The 13,684-nt window shown below is 38.9% G+C and overlaps 3 protein-coding genes across 3 annotated transcripts; 1 reads left to right on the top strand and 2 right to left on the bottom strand.

The window, feature by feature from the left end:
- Positions 1–145: 145 nt before the first annotated feature.
- Positions 146–5,102, bottom strand: prdx3 (peroxiredoxin 3). The gene is made up of 7 exons (XM_088305532.1): positions 4,961–5,102; positions 2,280–2,370; positions 2,019–2,160; positions 1,201–1,336; positions 761–864; positions 290–455; positions 146–204 (listed from the first exon to the last, which is right to left on the bottom strand). Exons 1-7 carry the CDS (start codon positions 4,994–4,996, stop codon positions 154–156), a joined length of 726 nt encoding a protein of 241 aa, XP_088161658.1. The 5' UTR covers positions 4,997–5,102; the 3' UTR covers positions 146–153.
- Positions 5,103–5,201: 99 nt separating this feature from the next.
- sfxn4 (sideroflexin 4) lies at positions 5,202–11,832 on the top strand. The gene is made up of 15 exons (XM_088305530.1): positions 5,202–5,520; positions 5,667–5,732; positions 5,993–6,049; positions 6,136–6,162; positions 6,296–6,350; positions 6,745–6,770; positions 6,846–6,899; positions 6,983–7,045; positions 7,164–7,232; positions 7,676–7,766; positions 8,038–8,153; positions 8,225–8,310; positions 8,376–8,493; positions 8,566–8,684; positions 11,674–11,832. Exons 1-14 carry the CDS (start codon positions 5,479–5,481, stop codon positions 8,641–8,643), a joined length of 948 nt encoding a protein of 315 aa, XP_088161656.1. The 5' UTR covers positions 5,202–5,478; the 3' UTR covers positions 8,644–8,684; positions 11,674–11,832.
- Positions 9,313–13,074, bottom strand: dennd10 (DENN domain containing 10). Its single transcript, XM_088305529.1, has 9 exons — positions 12,774–13,074; positions 12,055–12,251; positions 11,891–11,970; positions 11,655–11,803; positions 11,192–11,303; positions 10,979–11,079; positions 10,362–10,469; positions 10,157–10,251; positions 9,313–10,066 (listed from the first exon to the last, which is right to left on the bottom strand). Exons 1-9 carry the CDS (start codon positions 12,817–12,819, stop codon positions 9,899–9,901), a joined length of 1,056 nt encoding a protein of 351 aa, XP_088161655.1. The 5' UTR covers positions 12,820–13,074; the 3' UTR covers positions 9,313–9,898.
- Positions 13,075–13,684: the final 610 nt, after the last annotated feature.

Here is a 13,684-nt window from a genome sequence, read left to right as displayed (position 1 = left end):
TTATCTTAATGCTAATGAGCTGCACTTTTATTGTATAAAAAAAAAAAAAGTGCCAGAGATTCGACAGGTTTTCCCCCATGAATGAGCTTTTATTGCATAATTGTCCATGTCACAGTGCATAAAACAAAGTTGCATCTCCACAGACCTCTACAATCAGTTGACTTTTTCAAAGTACTCTTTAGAGCCTTCAGGGGTCGGTTTGATCTGAAATCACAGGAAAAACAATTACTTCCCATCTCAGAGTTTACCTATGCAAATTAATGAGCAGGCTGGAATATTGTCCACTCACTGTTGGCGACTTTGGGGTCCAACTCGCTGGGCACACCTCGCCATGAGTCTCCACAAACTGAAAAGCCTTCACAAGGCGAAGGGTCTCTTCAACACAACGACCCACAGGCAGATCGTTTACGCTCATGTGCTTCACCACACCATTTGGATCGATGATGAATAGACCCCTGAAAGGTGAAGTCATACTTAAAAGTAAAATATCAGGAAAACAATCATAATTTTATTGGGTCAATGCAAGGCCGCATTAACCCTGAATTGCCTTTGATGACAAGGCTAGTGACTGGACTAACAAGTGCCGTATTTTATGAGAACTTCACGAATAATGAAGTCGCTAAGCACAGTAACAACAATGCAAACTTACTGGCATGGGTACAAACTAAATCAACAGTGGTGAAAGCAAGAATCTTAACAGTTAATGTATTAAGTTAAAACATTTCACAGTAAGAATTCAGCTGGAAATAAATGACTGTACCTCAGAGCAATGCCCGGGTCCTCTAGCAATACGCCATAGTCTCTGGAAATCTGCTTGTTGAGGTCAGCGAGCAGAGGGATATGAATGCTACCCAAGCCTCCAGCCTGCCAGACAAACAACACCGACACAGCATGAGTCGATTACCATACTCAACGTACAGTGCCGTAAAAAAAAGAACAAAAAAAAAAAGGATTGCACCCTTCCCCCCCTCCAAAAAAAACAAGACATGAGGAAGGGGTTTATTTTTTCTCGCCATTGTAAATGACAAGACCCCTTTTGAAAAAAAAAAAAAAAGTTATTTGCCAAAAATGGCACACATTTGTGGGAGTACGAATAAAACCATTTAAATGTCATCCAGCTAGAAACACAACAGGTTTATAATATTGCATTGCGTGTTGATAATTGAACTTAATTGTACATCATTCCACAAGGGAGCAGACCTTGCGAGGAGTGTTGGTCCACGCTAGGTGTGTGAAGTGGGAGTCCACAGACACGCCCACTACCTCGCAGTTGACGTCATGGAACTCATTAGCCTTGTCACTGAATGAGATGATCTCTGTTGGGCACACGAAGGTGCTACAATATAGCAAACACAGAGAAACCGTTTTACAATATTATACATAATTGAGACATCTGTGAACCTGTTCATGGTTCATGCAGGCCACATTGTAATATTTCATTTGTAAACATTTTTGACCCTTAAAATATTGCTTGAAGAAGGCACACAATCACTCACAACATATCTCCATTTGTCAGGTATTGGTATTGAGACAATACCGGCCTGGTTTTAAAACAGGGAACTTGTGGAGTAGGCCGATACCAGCCCCAGATAACCAGCCGAGTCCTTGTCGGCAGTAGTTGGCGCTATACTGCGGCAGTTTGACACATTTGTGACTCATCTATGTCAAGATTTTTTTGTCGTGGTGTTAAATTTAATTTGATGTATCAAATGTATTTGAGGTACTCAGTATTGTAACTACTCAAAGAGGAAATACCGGTTTGAGAAAAAGTGGTAAACATCCCTAGTTTTTACATTATACTTAATCTATTGTAACTCCCATTGTCAGAGTTCTATCATCATTTTCAGCACCCTTGATTTACCTCGTAAATTCATCTGACAAGCTAAACATTCACTTAGATAAACAGTCTGGCCTAAAACCGGTTGGTCATTATGGAAATACTTATCAAAATCACAGAACATTGACACAGGACAACATAGGATGTTCTGAAGTTTGCCAGGGGGTGTGGCAGCACTCACAAATCGAGTGGGTAGAAGAAGAGGACCAAGTATTTTCCCTTGAAGTCAGCGAGGCTCATCTCCTTGAATTCCCCATTCTGGACCGCTGTTGCTTTAAAAGCAGGTGCTGGTTGAGTGACTGCAGCGATCCATCTGCAAGAGCCTAAGAGAATTAACACGTTACCTACTAACGGTATTGCGAACTAGGTGCTACTTTGGGCTACATGTCATTATTCAGATGAGTGGTCTCAGCAGAAATGGACTGATGACATGAATACATACTGGTAGAGAAACAAGCCCTTTGAAGTGCAGAAGCAGACGCAATTCGTTCAGCTGCAGCGCCTCCGTGCCGACACGTGACTGCAACTCTTGCCTAGAAAATGACAGCCATGATTAAACATGCAGTTACGTTCCACCACTACCGCGGGTCATTGTTTGGGCATCTGAAGATTCTGAAGACTTTTTTTTTTTTAACACAGCCAGGCAAGTCCAAATTTAGAGCTGAGTGCCTTCAGTACAGTTGTACATTGGGTCGCAGCATGCCAAGAACAGAGATCTACTGGGAGAGATGGGGCAAAAAAGTCCTCAACTTATCTCTAATAATAGTCGTCATTCCAACAGACAATGAATATTGGTGTAGAGTTGTTTAAAAGGCGTATCATTTATATAACACGTACCGGTATAATTAATTCCATTACACTGTCTGCAGCATATTGGATTTTATTTCAGCATTAAGACAGTGGACATTCAGTAGCCAAAATGTTGGTATTTAAATGTTGGTGTTTAAACTAGATTAGATTTGTTCAAGCACATGAGTGGGTAAATTATGTTAATACTATACATAAAAAGTGTTGCAAAAGTCACATTGCATTTCCTTTTTCCCCCCCACCATTTTAGGTGCAATTTTGACTGTAGTTCAGCACCAGTTTAAAAAGGCAAACAGAGTGCGGTGTGTTGTACAATTTATGGTATCTGAAGTATGTGTAATTAATGTGTGCTGTCTTTGTGCAGCCTTTTCAACATTATACATGGGAAGTTTCTTGAAACAAGAACTGTTCTAGACAAACGGCGCAGCGGAAGACGGCCTGAAACTACCACCATTAACAAAAAACACGCAAACTCTAGAGCAGGCATCACCAAATGGCGGGATGGTTCGGACCGGACCCATGACCAATCTATGATTTTTTTTTTTCAGGGCGCATTCGCAAACGTTGGCGCTGCAATTCTAGTTAATACGGAAAAGGCGTCACTGATTTGAGCCAATCAAATCTTTTGTTTACGATCCACTGCCAATTGCGCAACAGACCGGAAGAGAATGCGGCTGACAGTATGCCTTGCTAAAAAGTTAGCAAGGTCGATGCGTGTTGTTTTCAATGAATGGACGGAGAAATTTAGTTTCGTTCTGGCTGCAGCCGATTCGAAACCAGTGTGCATCATATGCTCCGAAACCGTCGCAACATTTCGAAGCGCCACTACGAAACAAAGCACCGCCCTTTTTTGCAAAGTTATCCGCTGAAGTTTGAGGTGAGGGCAGGCAAAAACATTGAACTTTGAGTGCAGTATAACAGATGTTTACATTTTCGTTTACAGCCCAGCATGCAAACGAATGTTCACTAAAAGTATCATGGATTTTGGGGAAACATAACAAAAAAACATTCAGTGGTGGGGAAGTTGCGAAGGAGTGCTTAAATGCTGTTGCACAAACATTATTTAAATGAAAACACAAAGCCCAGATGTGTGAAATCTACCAAATCCCTATGGCCCTGACTCCTTTCCAACCCAGATTTAAGTTACTGGCAGGGCAGTCACAAACTCATTTTTCTCATTAAGAGAAGTTAAAAAAATATTCAAAAGAAAAGGTGTTGTCAAAGCTAATTTTGAATTAGTTTTTCATTAGGACAGCCATTTTTATTGATTGTGTACTGAACATGTTGACCTGTTTTACTCCGATAATTAGGCTTTCTGTTTTTTTTAGGCTGATAACTCTTTCATTTGAAAAAAAGGCAAAAGATGTTAACTCAATGCTTAGCACTTGATATATTTCCGCGGGACATATTTTACTATTTTTTTCCGGAAGTGGCACCCTTAAGTTCCTGGAGCCACATTTTCTTGAATGTGAAATAAACGCCTTATATTTGTTTGACTGACAAAGGTGTTTAATGGGAACATTGCTAAATATTTCGTATAAAAGTGTGCTCTGTTGAAAATGACTAAATATTGAAACTATATAAAAATGTGAACATAGGCTAGACATTAAGGGAAGTCGGACTTTGGTTCGGACCTTTTAATTGGAAGAAATTTTCGTCGTGGACCTTTGTGACTTTTAATTGAATACCTCTGCTCTAGAGCAAACATTTGTGCAAAGCAAGGGAAAGGTTATCCGGCTGCACAGGAACTCAGCATTGACAAAACCTCAGTACAACGGATAATTCGGAGCGTGAACTAGCATTGCCTGTGCCTATTTAAGGTAGTTCAAAGGCTTCAAGCAAAAGATAATGATGCGCAACAATACGCAAATAACATTCCACAAATAATAAGCTCGATGATAATAATACTAATACGACGGCAAACAATGACAACTTGTGTTTAAAAAAAATGATGTGTCAAGTGTTGCCTATTTTGAAAAGACCTGCGCACGTGTTATTTTTAGTTTCGTAACCTCTCATCGGGATAAGTCCTGGAGGGAAACACGGCAACTTTTCAGAACAGTATTTTATATTTGCACGCGCGTGCCATGGAAATCGAGATGCCAGTCACTATTTTTTGAGTTATCTAAATGTACAAGAAAACGCGCAAAGGTCAGGAACCAGAACGTTCCGCCTCGCAAGGTGCGATACGCCGCATGTCAACACAATCTCAGGCTTGTCGCGTATTCTTCAACAGCATGTCTAGTGACATTACTAAAATGTAAAAGTAAGCCAACCCAGAGCGTGATACAATTTAGTGTCAAATTTGCAACTCACAGACGTCCTGAGGAGTCTTCCAATGCTGGCTGCCATTTTGGATGATGTCAGAAATGGGCGGTTGGACGTTAGTAAGTCGCATATTGCCGAATTTTACACTATCGTATACAAGAGTACCACTATTGTTATAAAATAAAATAAAATAAATAACGTGTTAAAATAAAATAGAAAAAAATAAATTGAAACGAAAAGGATAAAAGATGCCCTTATGTACTTCCCGAAGACATTTGCTGGTATTTGAAACATGCAGCTGTGCATCTTTCAACTTGGGTTGAATTTATAGAATACAACAAACGTGTCCGTACTATTCGACGCAATGTGTTTATGTAAATTAAACAAAATCTCAATGCTAGCGTGGACGCATGCAGTATTCAACTTTCTGAGCGTCCCTGAACGAATAACCGATCACGTGACTAAACACGGAAGTTGTTCCTACTTGACCTCAGCGTGTTAGAAGCGTCAATTTGAATGTGATTTTTTTGTGTTGAAACGAGAACCTTCGTAATTACAATACTTGTATGATGGATGCCAATCTGTCGTACTGGAAAAGTCATGGGGAGGTAATTAAACAACTGGCGCTTCCTCATCATCATCATTTAATAAAATGACTATTGGTATATTATGTATCTTATCCATTCATCTTAACGCATTGTGTATTTTGACACAGTACAGATTTACATTGATGAACTTGTATTTTTCATTTCAGTCTGTATTTAGTCGCTTAAAGATCTGGGTAAATCTTTTGGATCCATTATTTCTGCTCGCATCAAACGTAAGTATCAGTAACAGTCATTTTAACTATGCTGGACAGTAGTGATGGGAAAGAAAAGCATCAAATTTGCTTCATGACCCAGTTGTGTTTTTAACTCCTATAGATAGCACTTTCTGTTCAACATTGGGCTGAAAGTACAGTGCCATCTAGAGAAGTTAAAAAAATAAAACAGGTTCATGAAGCTAATTGGAAGCTTCATTTTCTCTGTACTACTAGACAGCGATGTGTCACTAGTGGTGAACTGATCCTGATCCTCACAGGCAGATATACAAGAAACCTGCACCCAACTTAGAACTGGAGAAACATTTGACAAAACGGTCAGATACACTCAGTGTTCAGTTGTCTTTTTGACACTATCACTGATATAAGTACCAATATTTCTGTTTGCTCGTTCTGTCTGTAGGATGACCATTCATGGAACATTTCCCTTGTAAGTAATGCAGGAGGCAAAGGCCCGATTTAGTAAAATTTGGTCTTTGAATTAAATCAAATGCTTCCATATAAGTGCCTGTTTTAAGAATTATGTTAAAATTCATGTTTTGACGACCACTCTGCCTTAACAGACGTCCGCTCATGCTGATTCTGGTTCTGTACTTCCCCTAGTTTTCCGCCCTCCAGGTACAGTAATTGAATTTGGCTTTGCAAAGTATGCAAATTATTTTTGAAGTAAATATAACTGAGTAAACTGGAGCAACATGAAGTCTGAAGATAGCACTCAATACAAATGACTGAGGCCATCACTAGTTAAGACAACAAAAAACCTTTGGTGTGGCCAAATCAACACATCGCCGGTCAGCCCAACAACATAAAATGGCCTGAGAGGTTGCAAAAACAACTGAAGGCCACACCGTTGTTAATTGATAATGTGACTTCTGACAAGTGTTCTGCAACGTTATTAATTGTAATTTGCATAGGGCTGCACTTTCTGCTCACACTCAAACATGCTGCTAAGATCCCTTTGAAAGAACTTTCACTGCTGTTTACATTCTCGCCTGTCTAATTTTTTTTCCAGCATATTTTCCACTTACAGCTCCTTTGGTACGTTCGCCCTCCAGTCATAATACGTGATAGTCTAGCACTTGGTGGAATATGAAAACATGTCTCTATTTTCAGATGGTTGCCAGCTTTTTGCCCCATAGAAATATCAAACCAACCTTGTTCTGGCAGGTATGGGACTTACCATTTTAAACTTTTTTGTAACTGTGTATTCCATACCACTTGATTTACATCAACATAACACCTCTTTGCAGTTTTTGCTCCAGAGTTACACTGCCGGGTTCAACTATGCAAACAGAAATTGCTCCTCAGAGCAGGTAATGTACGTTTTGCATGACTGTAATGATGCCCAAGATACTAAATAAAGTGACTGCATCTGACCTTTGCTTTGACAGTTGCATGAATGAGCAGTTGACCGTTTTTGCTTATCTGCAGGGTCAGACGCCGTCTCCGAAGCAACTCTTCTTGATAGCAGGGACAGTCTCGTATGCAACATGTGCAGGGGTATGTACAGCAGTTATTGTGCAACATCAACTGCAGACACAAAAGTTGGGTACACGTGCGCAATTCACTGACATACACTTAAAGAACTGGAGCACTTTCATTTAAAATTAAACATTTTTTCTCAGATGAGGTGAGGTAACCAAAACACTCCATCCATCTTCTCTTGGTCCGGCAAATGTTAGAACTCATTGTGGCCCGCCAATCAAAAAGTTTGCCCTCCCCTGATCTAGAGCCACAATAACAAACTATTGAATTGTTGCCTGACCGCGTCAATCAAAACACAGCGTCGTTATCTTTGACTAGCGGAATTGTTTTTTTCTTAATGCTGCTCATCTACGTACACTGTACCATATACTTTATTCTGAGGGTTTGTCTTTTCTATATTGTAAATCATTTAGGATATTAGAAATTGTGATAACGTCCTGTACCTTTTTTGGCCACAGGCACTTCCTCAAATTATTGTGAAGCGACTGGGGATAAGAAGCCTACCCATCCAAAATTTCTTCAGGATCATCGCACCAATCCCACTCTCAGGTTCTCACTTAAAATAAACGTGGTTAGACGAATATAATTGCTGTTGGTCGGAATCCTCATACATCCCAAATTAGTATTTTTCAGAATAATATTTTTTTTTAAATTATGAAATATTGTATCATTGGAGAGGGTCGTTATTTACAACACTTCAGATTGTTTTTTTTTTTTTTGTTTTAAACTCTGAGGGATTGACCAACAGTAAGAAGTAGTTCTCGAAAAAAAATACAATATGACGGTAAGATATTTCAGAGCCCGTGTTTTGTCTTGCCAGCTACTCTCGCTTTCTTCAACGTGTTTACTGTCAGAGGAGAGGAATGTGACAATGGTATCCAAGTGTTCGATTCCAATGGGAATGCTGTCGGCATATCTAAGGCAGCAGCAAAAAAGGTAATAGAAGAGAAAATATCGACGCTACATGTTGCATGTTGGTCATTCCCACTATTGCACTTGTTTGCCAGGCTGTGATGGAAACTGCATTGTCAAGAGCAGTACTGTTTGGCACAACTGCTGCTCTTCCAAATCTCCTGGTTTCAGTCTTAGAGAGGTCAGCTGACTCTAATATGAATCATTAGACTGAAATTGTTGGTGAATTAAAATTCTTCCCTGCAGAACTAGACTTTTCCAGAAGAATGCTCTGCTAGTTGCTCCTCTCCGTCACATGAGTGTCGTGTTAGTCCTCGGCCTGATGATCCCAATTTCATTCAGTCTCTACCCTCAATTGGGGACGGTAAGATTCTGGACATCCTCTCGACTGAATTTATCGACATGAGCTCAGCTGACACTGACCTTGTTATTCCAGATAAGGAAAGAAAATGTTGATGAAGATCTACAGGCCAAGGTGACTGAAGAACAATTATTTTACCACCGAGGACTTTGAGCAAGTTTAATACAACTGAACCCAGTAGGCTCGGACCAAAGGTAAAACGAATATGCAGCATGTTGGGTTTTTTTAACAATACATTTATTAATACAGTATGACTATTTTGAGCATTATGCAGTACCAAATACACAACTGTTCATAAAAATAAACCCTCCAATTTGACATCATCAATTTTATGCACTGAACTATGTAATGACATAATGAGGCACTTAACCGTCCTTGTGGCAAATGTACTGCACAACCCAACGAGTACTTAATAAAAAAAAAAAACAATAGAACCTGAACAGAGACAATTTATCTGTAGGCATGGAATGAGCTGTTAACTAGCTAACATAAAAAATGAAACACTTGTTTGAACAAATCTGAAATGATTAGCAAATTTCACAGAAAAACTGACTTGGTTTAAAATGTTTGTATAATTGTCATCACTATGGCAACCAACCATTTTTTTTCTAAAAACTGATGTGATAAATTGACAGGAAAATGTTTAATTATATATATATATATATATATATATATATATATATAACAGTCAGATCAGCATTTGTGTTAGATGGGTGCCATGTACTTGATTGATGAAAAAAAAAAGTACTGATTTCACAGGTGAAAATGCTTTCATGGTCTTTGTGGGCGCACACAATTTGGGCTGCATTTCGACAACTGGGCTTTATAACTCACAGTGGTCATGGTAATAATAGCCTTACGTGGCCGCAGTGGCGGCGTTGTGGTTATCGGTTGCTGATTTTCATGAGACAGGACCGCTCAAATATTATAAATTTTAGAAATTTTTAAAGTATGAAAATAATTCAAGTGTATTGTAATTGTTGATCATTGGGGTATTCGGACGACGAGCTTTGGACAGATGTTGGAATTTTGTTTTTTTGTAGTATGAAATTCATTCTCCTTTTATTGCAATTACCCAAGTTATTTGCTGGGAACTACTAGATTACTGCACCATGTTTTCCCTCTGGGAATGATATTAAGGACATGCAACAATGAGCCACGGTGCCATTGTTGTAACATACTGTAAATTAAAGCCACACAAGCAGATACAAGGTCATTTCTGGGTCTGTATTATGTCTTGAATTTGAGGTCAGTAAGAACACTTTTCAATTCATACTTGATTAAAAACAAAATGCCACATTTGGGCGTACTTTTATTGTCATAATCAGTGTCTGCGTAAGTTACAGGCATGCCTGAACTGTCACCCTTTTGGATAGCATCTGAAAAGATGTCAAATCTTATAAAAGTCTTACACCTGTAAAATCTGTTCAGCAGCAGCCAGATGAAACAGGAAGTTTTCCGTTGCTGCAGGGAAATGTTGCTGCTTTAAAAGTTCCAGAGTCATTTTAGAGCCTTCACATTGATCTGCTAAGGTCCCCAAATGAGCAAGAATCTGTTTGGTCTTCAAAGAAATGTCCTGCAATTGAGAATGTGGGTGTCACTCTTGGGGAAAAATTGGCTTCAATCCTGACAGCTTTAAAAACAAAAACAAAAACACAACTCTCACCTTAATGACGTGACCATCTGACCTCTCTGCGTCTTCTGCAGACTGGACAATAAGATGGCCGATGTCCTTGTGTAACTTCCCCATCATCATAGCCTCTGTGTTGGAACACACAACATTGTTTAATTTCATTTCCCACTCCCTGCAGTTAAAATGCTCACGAGCACAGTTCTGGAGTTTTACTTTATTTACTAAAAGTTTACAGCACCTTTGGCGCACTGTGACACAGTGATGATGCTGTCTGGGAGATTCACATACACATCGAACAGGTCTGATCTGTTGCTCACCTCTGGATTGACAAATCCTGCTATATAACCTGTAGAAAAAAAGAAGGAAAAAAACTTGCACATAAATGAGTGTTATCCCTTATCACGAGAAAGCAACGATTACATAGATCTGACCATTACAACTTTACAACTTTCCTACCATAATCCACTAGAATTGAACTGCTGCTGGGTCGACTTTATTTTTTTAACAAGCCTCAATAAGTTGAACCTACAGATTAAGAAAAAGGTCAAATCATTTTAAAAAAAAAAAAAATCGGTGGAAAAAGCTGACAAAACAGATGACCTTTTATAGTTTGCCAAAACAAAAAAAAGTGACACCTTGTAACATAAACTGAACAATACATTTTATGTCCATGAGGTTTATTTTTTATTTTATTTTTTTATTGTCTGACACTAGGCCAGTGTGGCCACATTCAGGACATTTTTATCCTCCCCACCCCAAACACAAAAAGGCAAGGGACTAAGGTCCTTTTGTCCCAAGTTGCTGCATTTTCGGTTATTCTGAGGCATGTTGAATGAAAGCAGGAAAACTTTTCACCTGGGCATTTATTGAGATCCTCGACTTCCGTATCTGTCAAGTGCACATATGGATGCAGAATAGACCAGTCTTTCCTGTGCCACGCTAGAGCAGGAAGCACTCTAAAAGGCAAGATGAACAGTGTGAATATGCACACCTAAAGCTACCATACCACTACAAGCAAATATTAAATAATTACATTATACATTTCATAATTGTTATTGTTAAATTTACCTTGTGAATTCCAACAAGGCTTCAATTCGAGGATGGTGGACTGCAATCCGCTTTTTCAACATGACAGCCGTGTAGAGGATAATGGTCTCCATTCCAAACTGAGACACCACATCTGGTACAAAACACAGGTGCTGATTGATGTGTGTTTTACATGCTATTTATATATTTATATACAGTGAACACAAAGAAAATGGTTACAATGAAGCAATAACGCTTTATTAGGCTGATTTTTGCTTCTTTAATTTCTTGGTTGAAATTGCTGCAGAATTGTGAAACATGTTCAAAATGTTTTAATATATTATAGTGGTTTTGTCCTTTTTTTTTTACTCATGTCTTTTCTGTTGGTAGATGTTCAATCTGTCCGCCTATCCCAGGACATCTTCATATTTTACATCATTTCCAATTGATATCAAGTGATGTACAATTAATGAAATTAAGCAGAAGTCACATTTTACATTTCTACCTTTGATTGATCCTGCCAGGAACGCCTTTCGGACATCGTAGTCCTTGGTTAAAAACAAGCCATTCTCTTCACTCTGGCAAATACCTTTGGTGAGGACAGCGATGTAGACCTCCAACATTTTCACTGGACTGCCATATTTGATGTACATCCTAAATAATAAATCAATTTATTAAAAGGTGATCCTCTCAAATTGTGTAATAGTTCAACTCAAAAACATTGTTGCATGCACATTGTACCTGCACATTATTCGATTGAGTGCAGCATATTTCTCAGGGTTGAAGTCTTTTGCTGTAACTACCACTGACAAATGAGTGACCTAGGAGGAGAGAAACACAACTGAAGGGTATGTATTTATGAAAAGCAAGTGCTGTATCATTGTTATTATCAATGAGCCAGGTACCTTGTTCAGAGGTGTAGGCTCCTGTACCTCCAGTGTGCTTATATAGTACCATGTACGACAGAACTGACCGAAAACAAATGTGTGAAAATCTTCATCGCTGTGTGTCAGACAGCACTTGCTGAGCAGGACTTGTCTAAGTTCGGAGCCCACCGCAGGATAGCACCAAACCCACAGAGTGTCCCCGTTCACATCTTTTTCTGGAGACAACACGAGACATTTTAAATTTAAATTCTTATAAACACACTTGTACATAATGAAGCAATGGTATAACCAAGGGGCCATTTGATATTTAGCAGCCTCCTACTAGACATCAAATGTTTGGGCGGTACAGAGAAATTCGCAGTGCTCAAGAAATCAGACGTCAGTACTCAACGAGACATGCTGGAGAGTATGCAAAATAGCAGGCAGATGGGAGAGAGCAGGAAGGACCGAGTAAGCAATTGAGTTCATGTTGTGAAGAACTGAGCTGTTATTAATTAAGATTTGATTAGTTGTAAAAGAATATTATTTTACTACATGAAACCCCTTTTCTTGGGAAATATTTGACGCAGCCTCGACGCACCCAGTCTATCTCAAGCACCCCCAACAGCATGAGAAATTTGCTTCTGGAGCAACTTAGCTCACATTGCGATCATGTGATTCTATACCACGAACTGAGTCGCTAATCTCCCATGAAAAAGAACACGAGGTAAAACATTGGGCTGAGAACTTTAACTTACCAATCAGTCCAACACTTAACATAGATTGCGTTTCAGTTGATGCCATGTTCCATTCCTGGATAGTTCACAGTAATCACAAATAAATTTGGGCGGCACAAAATCACATCAAGACGCAAATATAAAGCCACGAAGCCTAAAAGCTATTCAAATATAAAGAGTTCCAAATGGATGCTGCACAGACGTGATGACACCTTAAGTCCCATGAAACTGAGGAGTTTTTGTAACCTGTTCTGTCACAAGTAACTCTCTGTGCGTATTTTTCTTCCTTCTTCCGGGTCAGGAGATCTGACAGACTACTCCTGCTCATAACCAATCACGTTGCGGGCGTTGCATTCACGGTTACGGATAAAAATGTTCTTATGAAGCAGCTATCGGTCTAATCATTTGTCAATTAAAGGTTCTTAAAATTAATTCACCTAAACAGTGTAACTGCTATTATCAACCGCAGAAATCCAGTTGGATGTTTCAATTTCTTGAAATATGAGATATAGCCACACCACGGACTGTCGCATTCTCTGCCAATATTTGAGTGTCTTCAAACGCCCCGCAGTGGTTGTACATACGGGAATTTTAGAGTCAGATATAGTTGCCAGATTTTGAAAAAAAAACCCTTTAAATGAAAATTTTGTAATAGACTAATGTCAAAGTTGTTTTAGAACTTTAGAACACTTTAGAACTATTCAAATAGCAACATCCTCTGGAACATATAGCGCAAGTATACCTAAGACAACACACACACACCCACCCACCCCCACACGCGCACACACGCATACATACATACACGCACATATACATATATATATATATATATATATATATATATATATATATATATATATATATATATATATATATATATATATATATACTTTAAATCTTTGAGATCACGTTGGTAGTTATTTCAAATGTAC

The sequence above is a fragment of the Idiotropiscis lumnitzeri genome, chromosome 9, assembly GCF_059441095.1.
Source record: "Idiotropiscis lumnitzeri isolate Australia: NSW breed Sydney's pygmy pipehorse chromosome 9, RoL_Ilum_1.0, whole genome shotgun sequence".
Taxonomy (NCBI): Eukaryota; Metazoa; Chordata; class Actinopteri; order Syngnathiformes; family Syngnathidae; genus Idiotropiscis; species Idiotropiscis lumnitzeri.
Note: the sequence above shows the minus strand (reverse complement) of the source record. Positions and strands in the feature narration are given on the sequence as shown.

Coding starts and splice junctions, on each gene's coding strand:
- prdx3 (XM_088305532.1), bottom strand. CDS start 4,996: ATGGCAGCCAGCATTGGAAGACTCCTCAGGACGTCT. Junction 2,371..4,960: donor GAAGACTCCTCAGGACGTCT/GTGAGTTGCAAA, acceptor GTCATTTTCTAG/GCAAGAGTTGCAGTCACGTG. Junction 1,337..2,018: donor TTCTTCTACCCACTCGATTT/GTGAGTGCTGCC, acceptor GCTATATTGTAG/CACCTTCGTGTGCCCAACAG.
- sfxn4 (XM_088305530.1), top strand. CDS start 5,479: ATGATGGATGCCAATCTGTCGTACTGGAAAAGTCATGGGGAG. Junction 6,351..6,744: donor CCTAGTTTTCCGCCCTCCAG/GTACAGTAATTG, acceptor TTTTTTTTCCAG/CATATTTTCCACTTACAGCT. Junction 6,900..6,982: donor AACCAACCTTGTTCTGGCAG/GTATGGGACTTA, acceptor ACCTCTTTGCAG/TTTTTGCTCCAGAGTTACAC.
- dennd10 (XM_088305529.1), bottom strand. CDS start 12,819: ATGGCATCAACTGAAACGCAATCTATGTTAAGTGTTGGACTGATTG. Junction 12,252..12,773: donor GTTAAGTGTTGGACTGATTG/GTAAGTTAAAGT, acceptor TGTTGTCTCCAG/AAAAAGATGTGAACGGGGAC. Junction 11,804..11,890: donor CTCAATCGAATAATGTGCAG/GTACAATGTGCA, acceptor TTTATTATTTAG/GATGTACATCAAATATGGCA.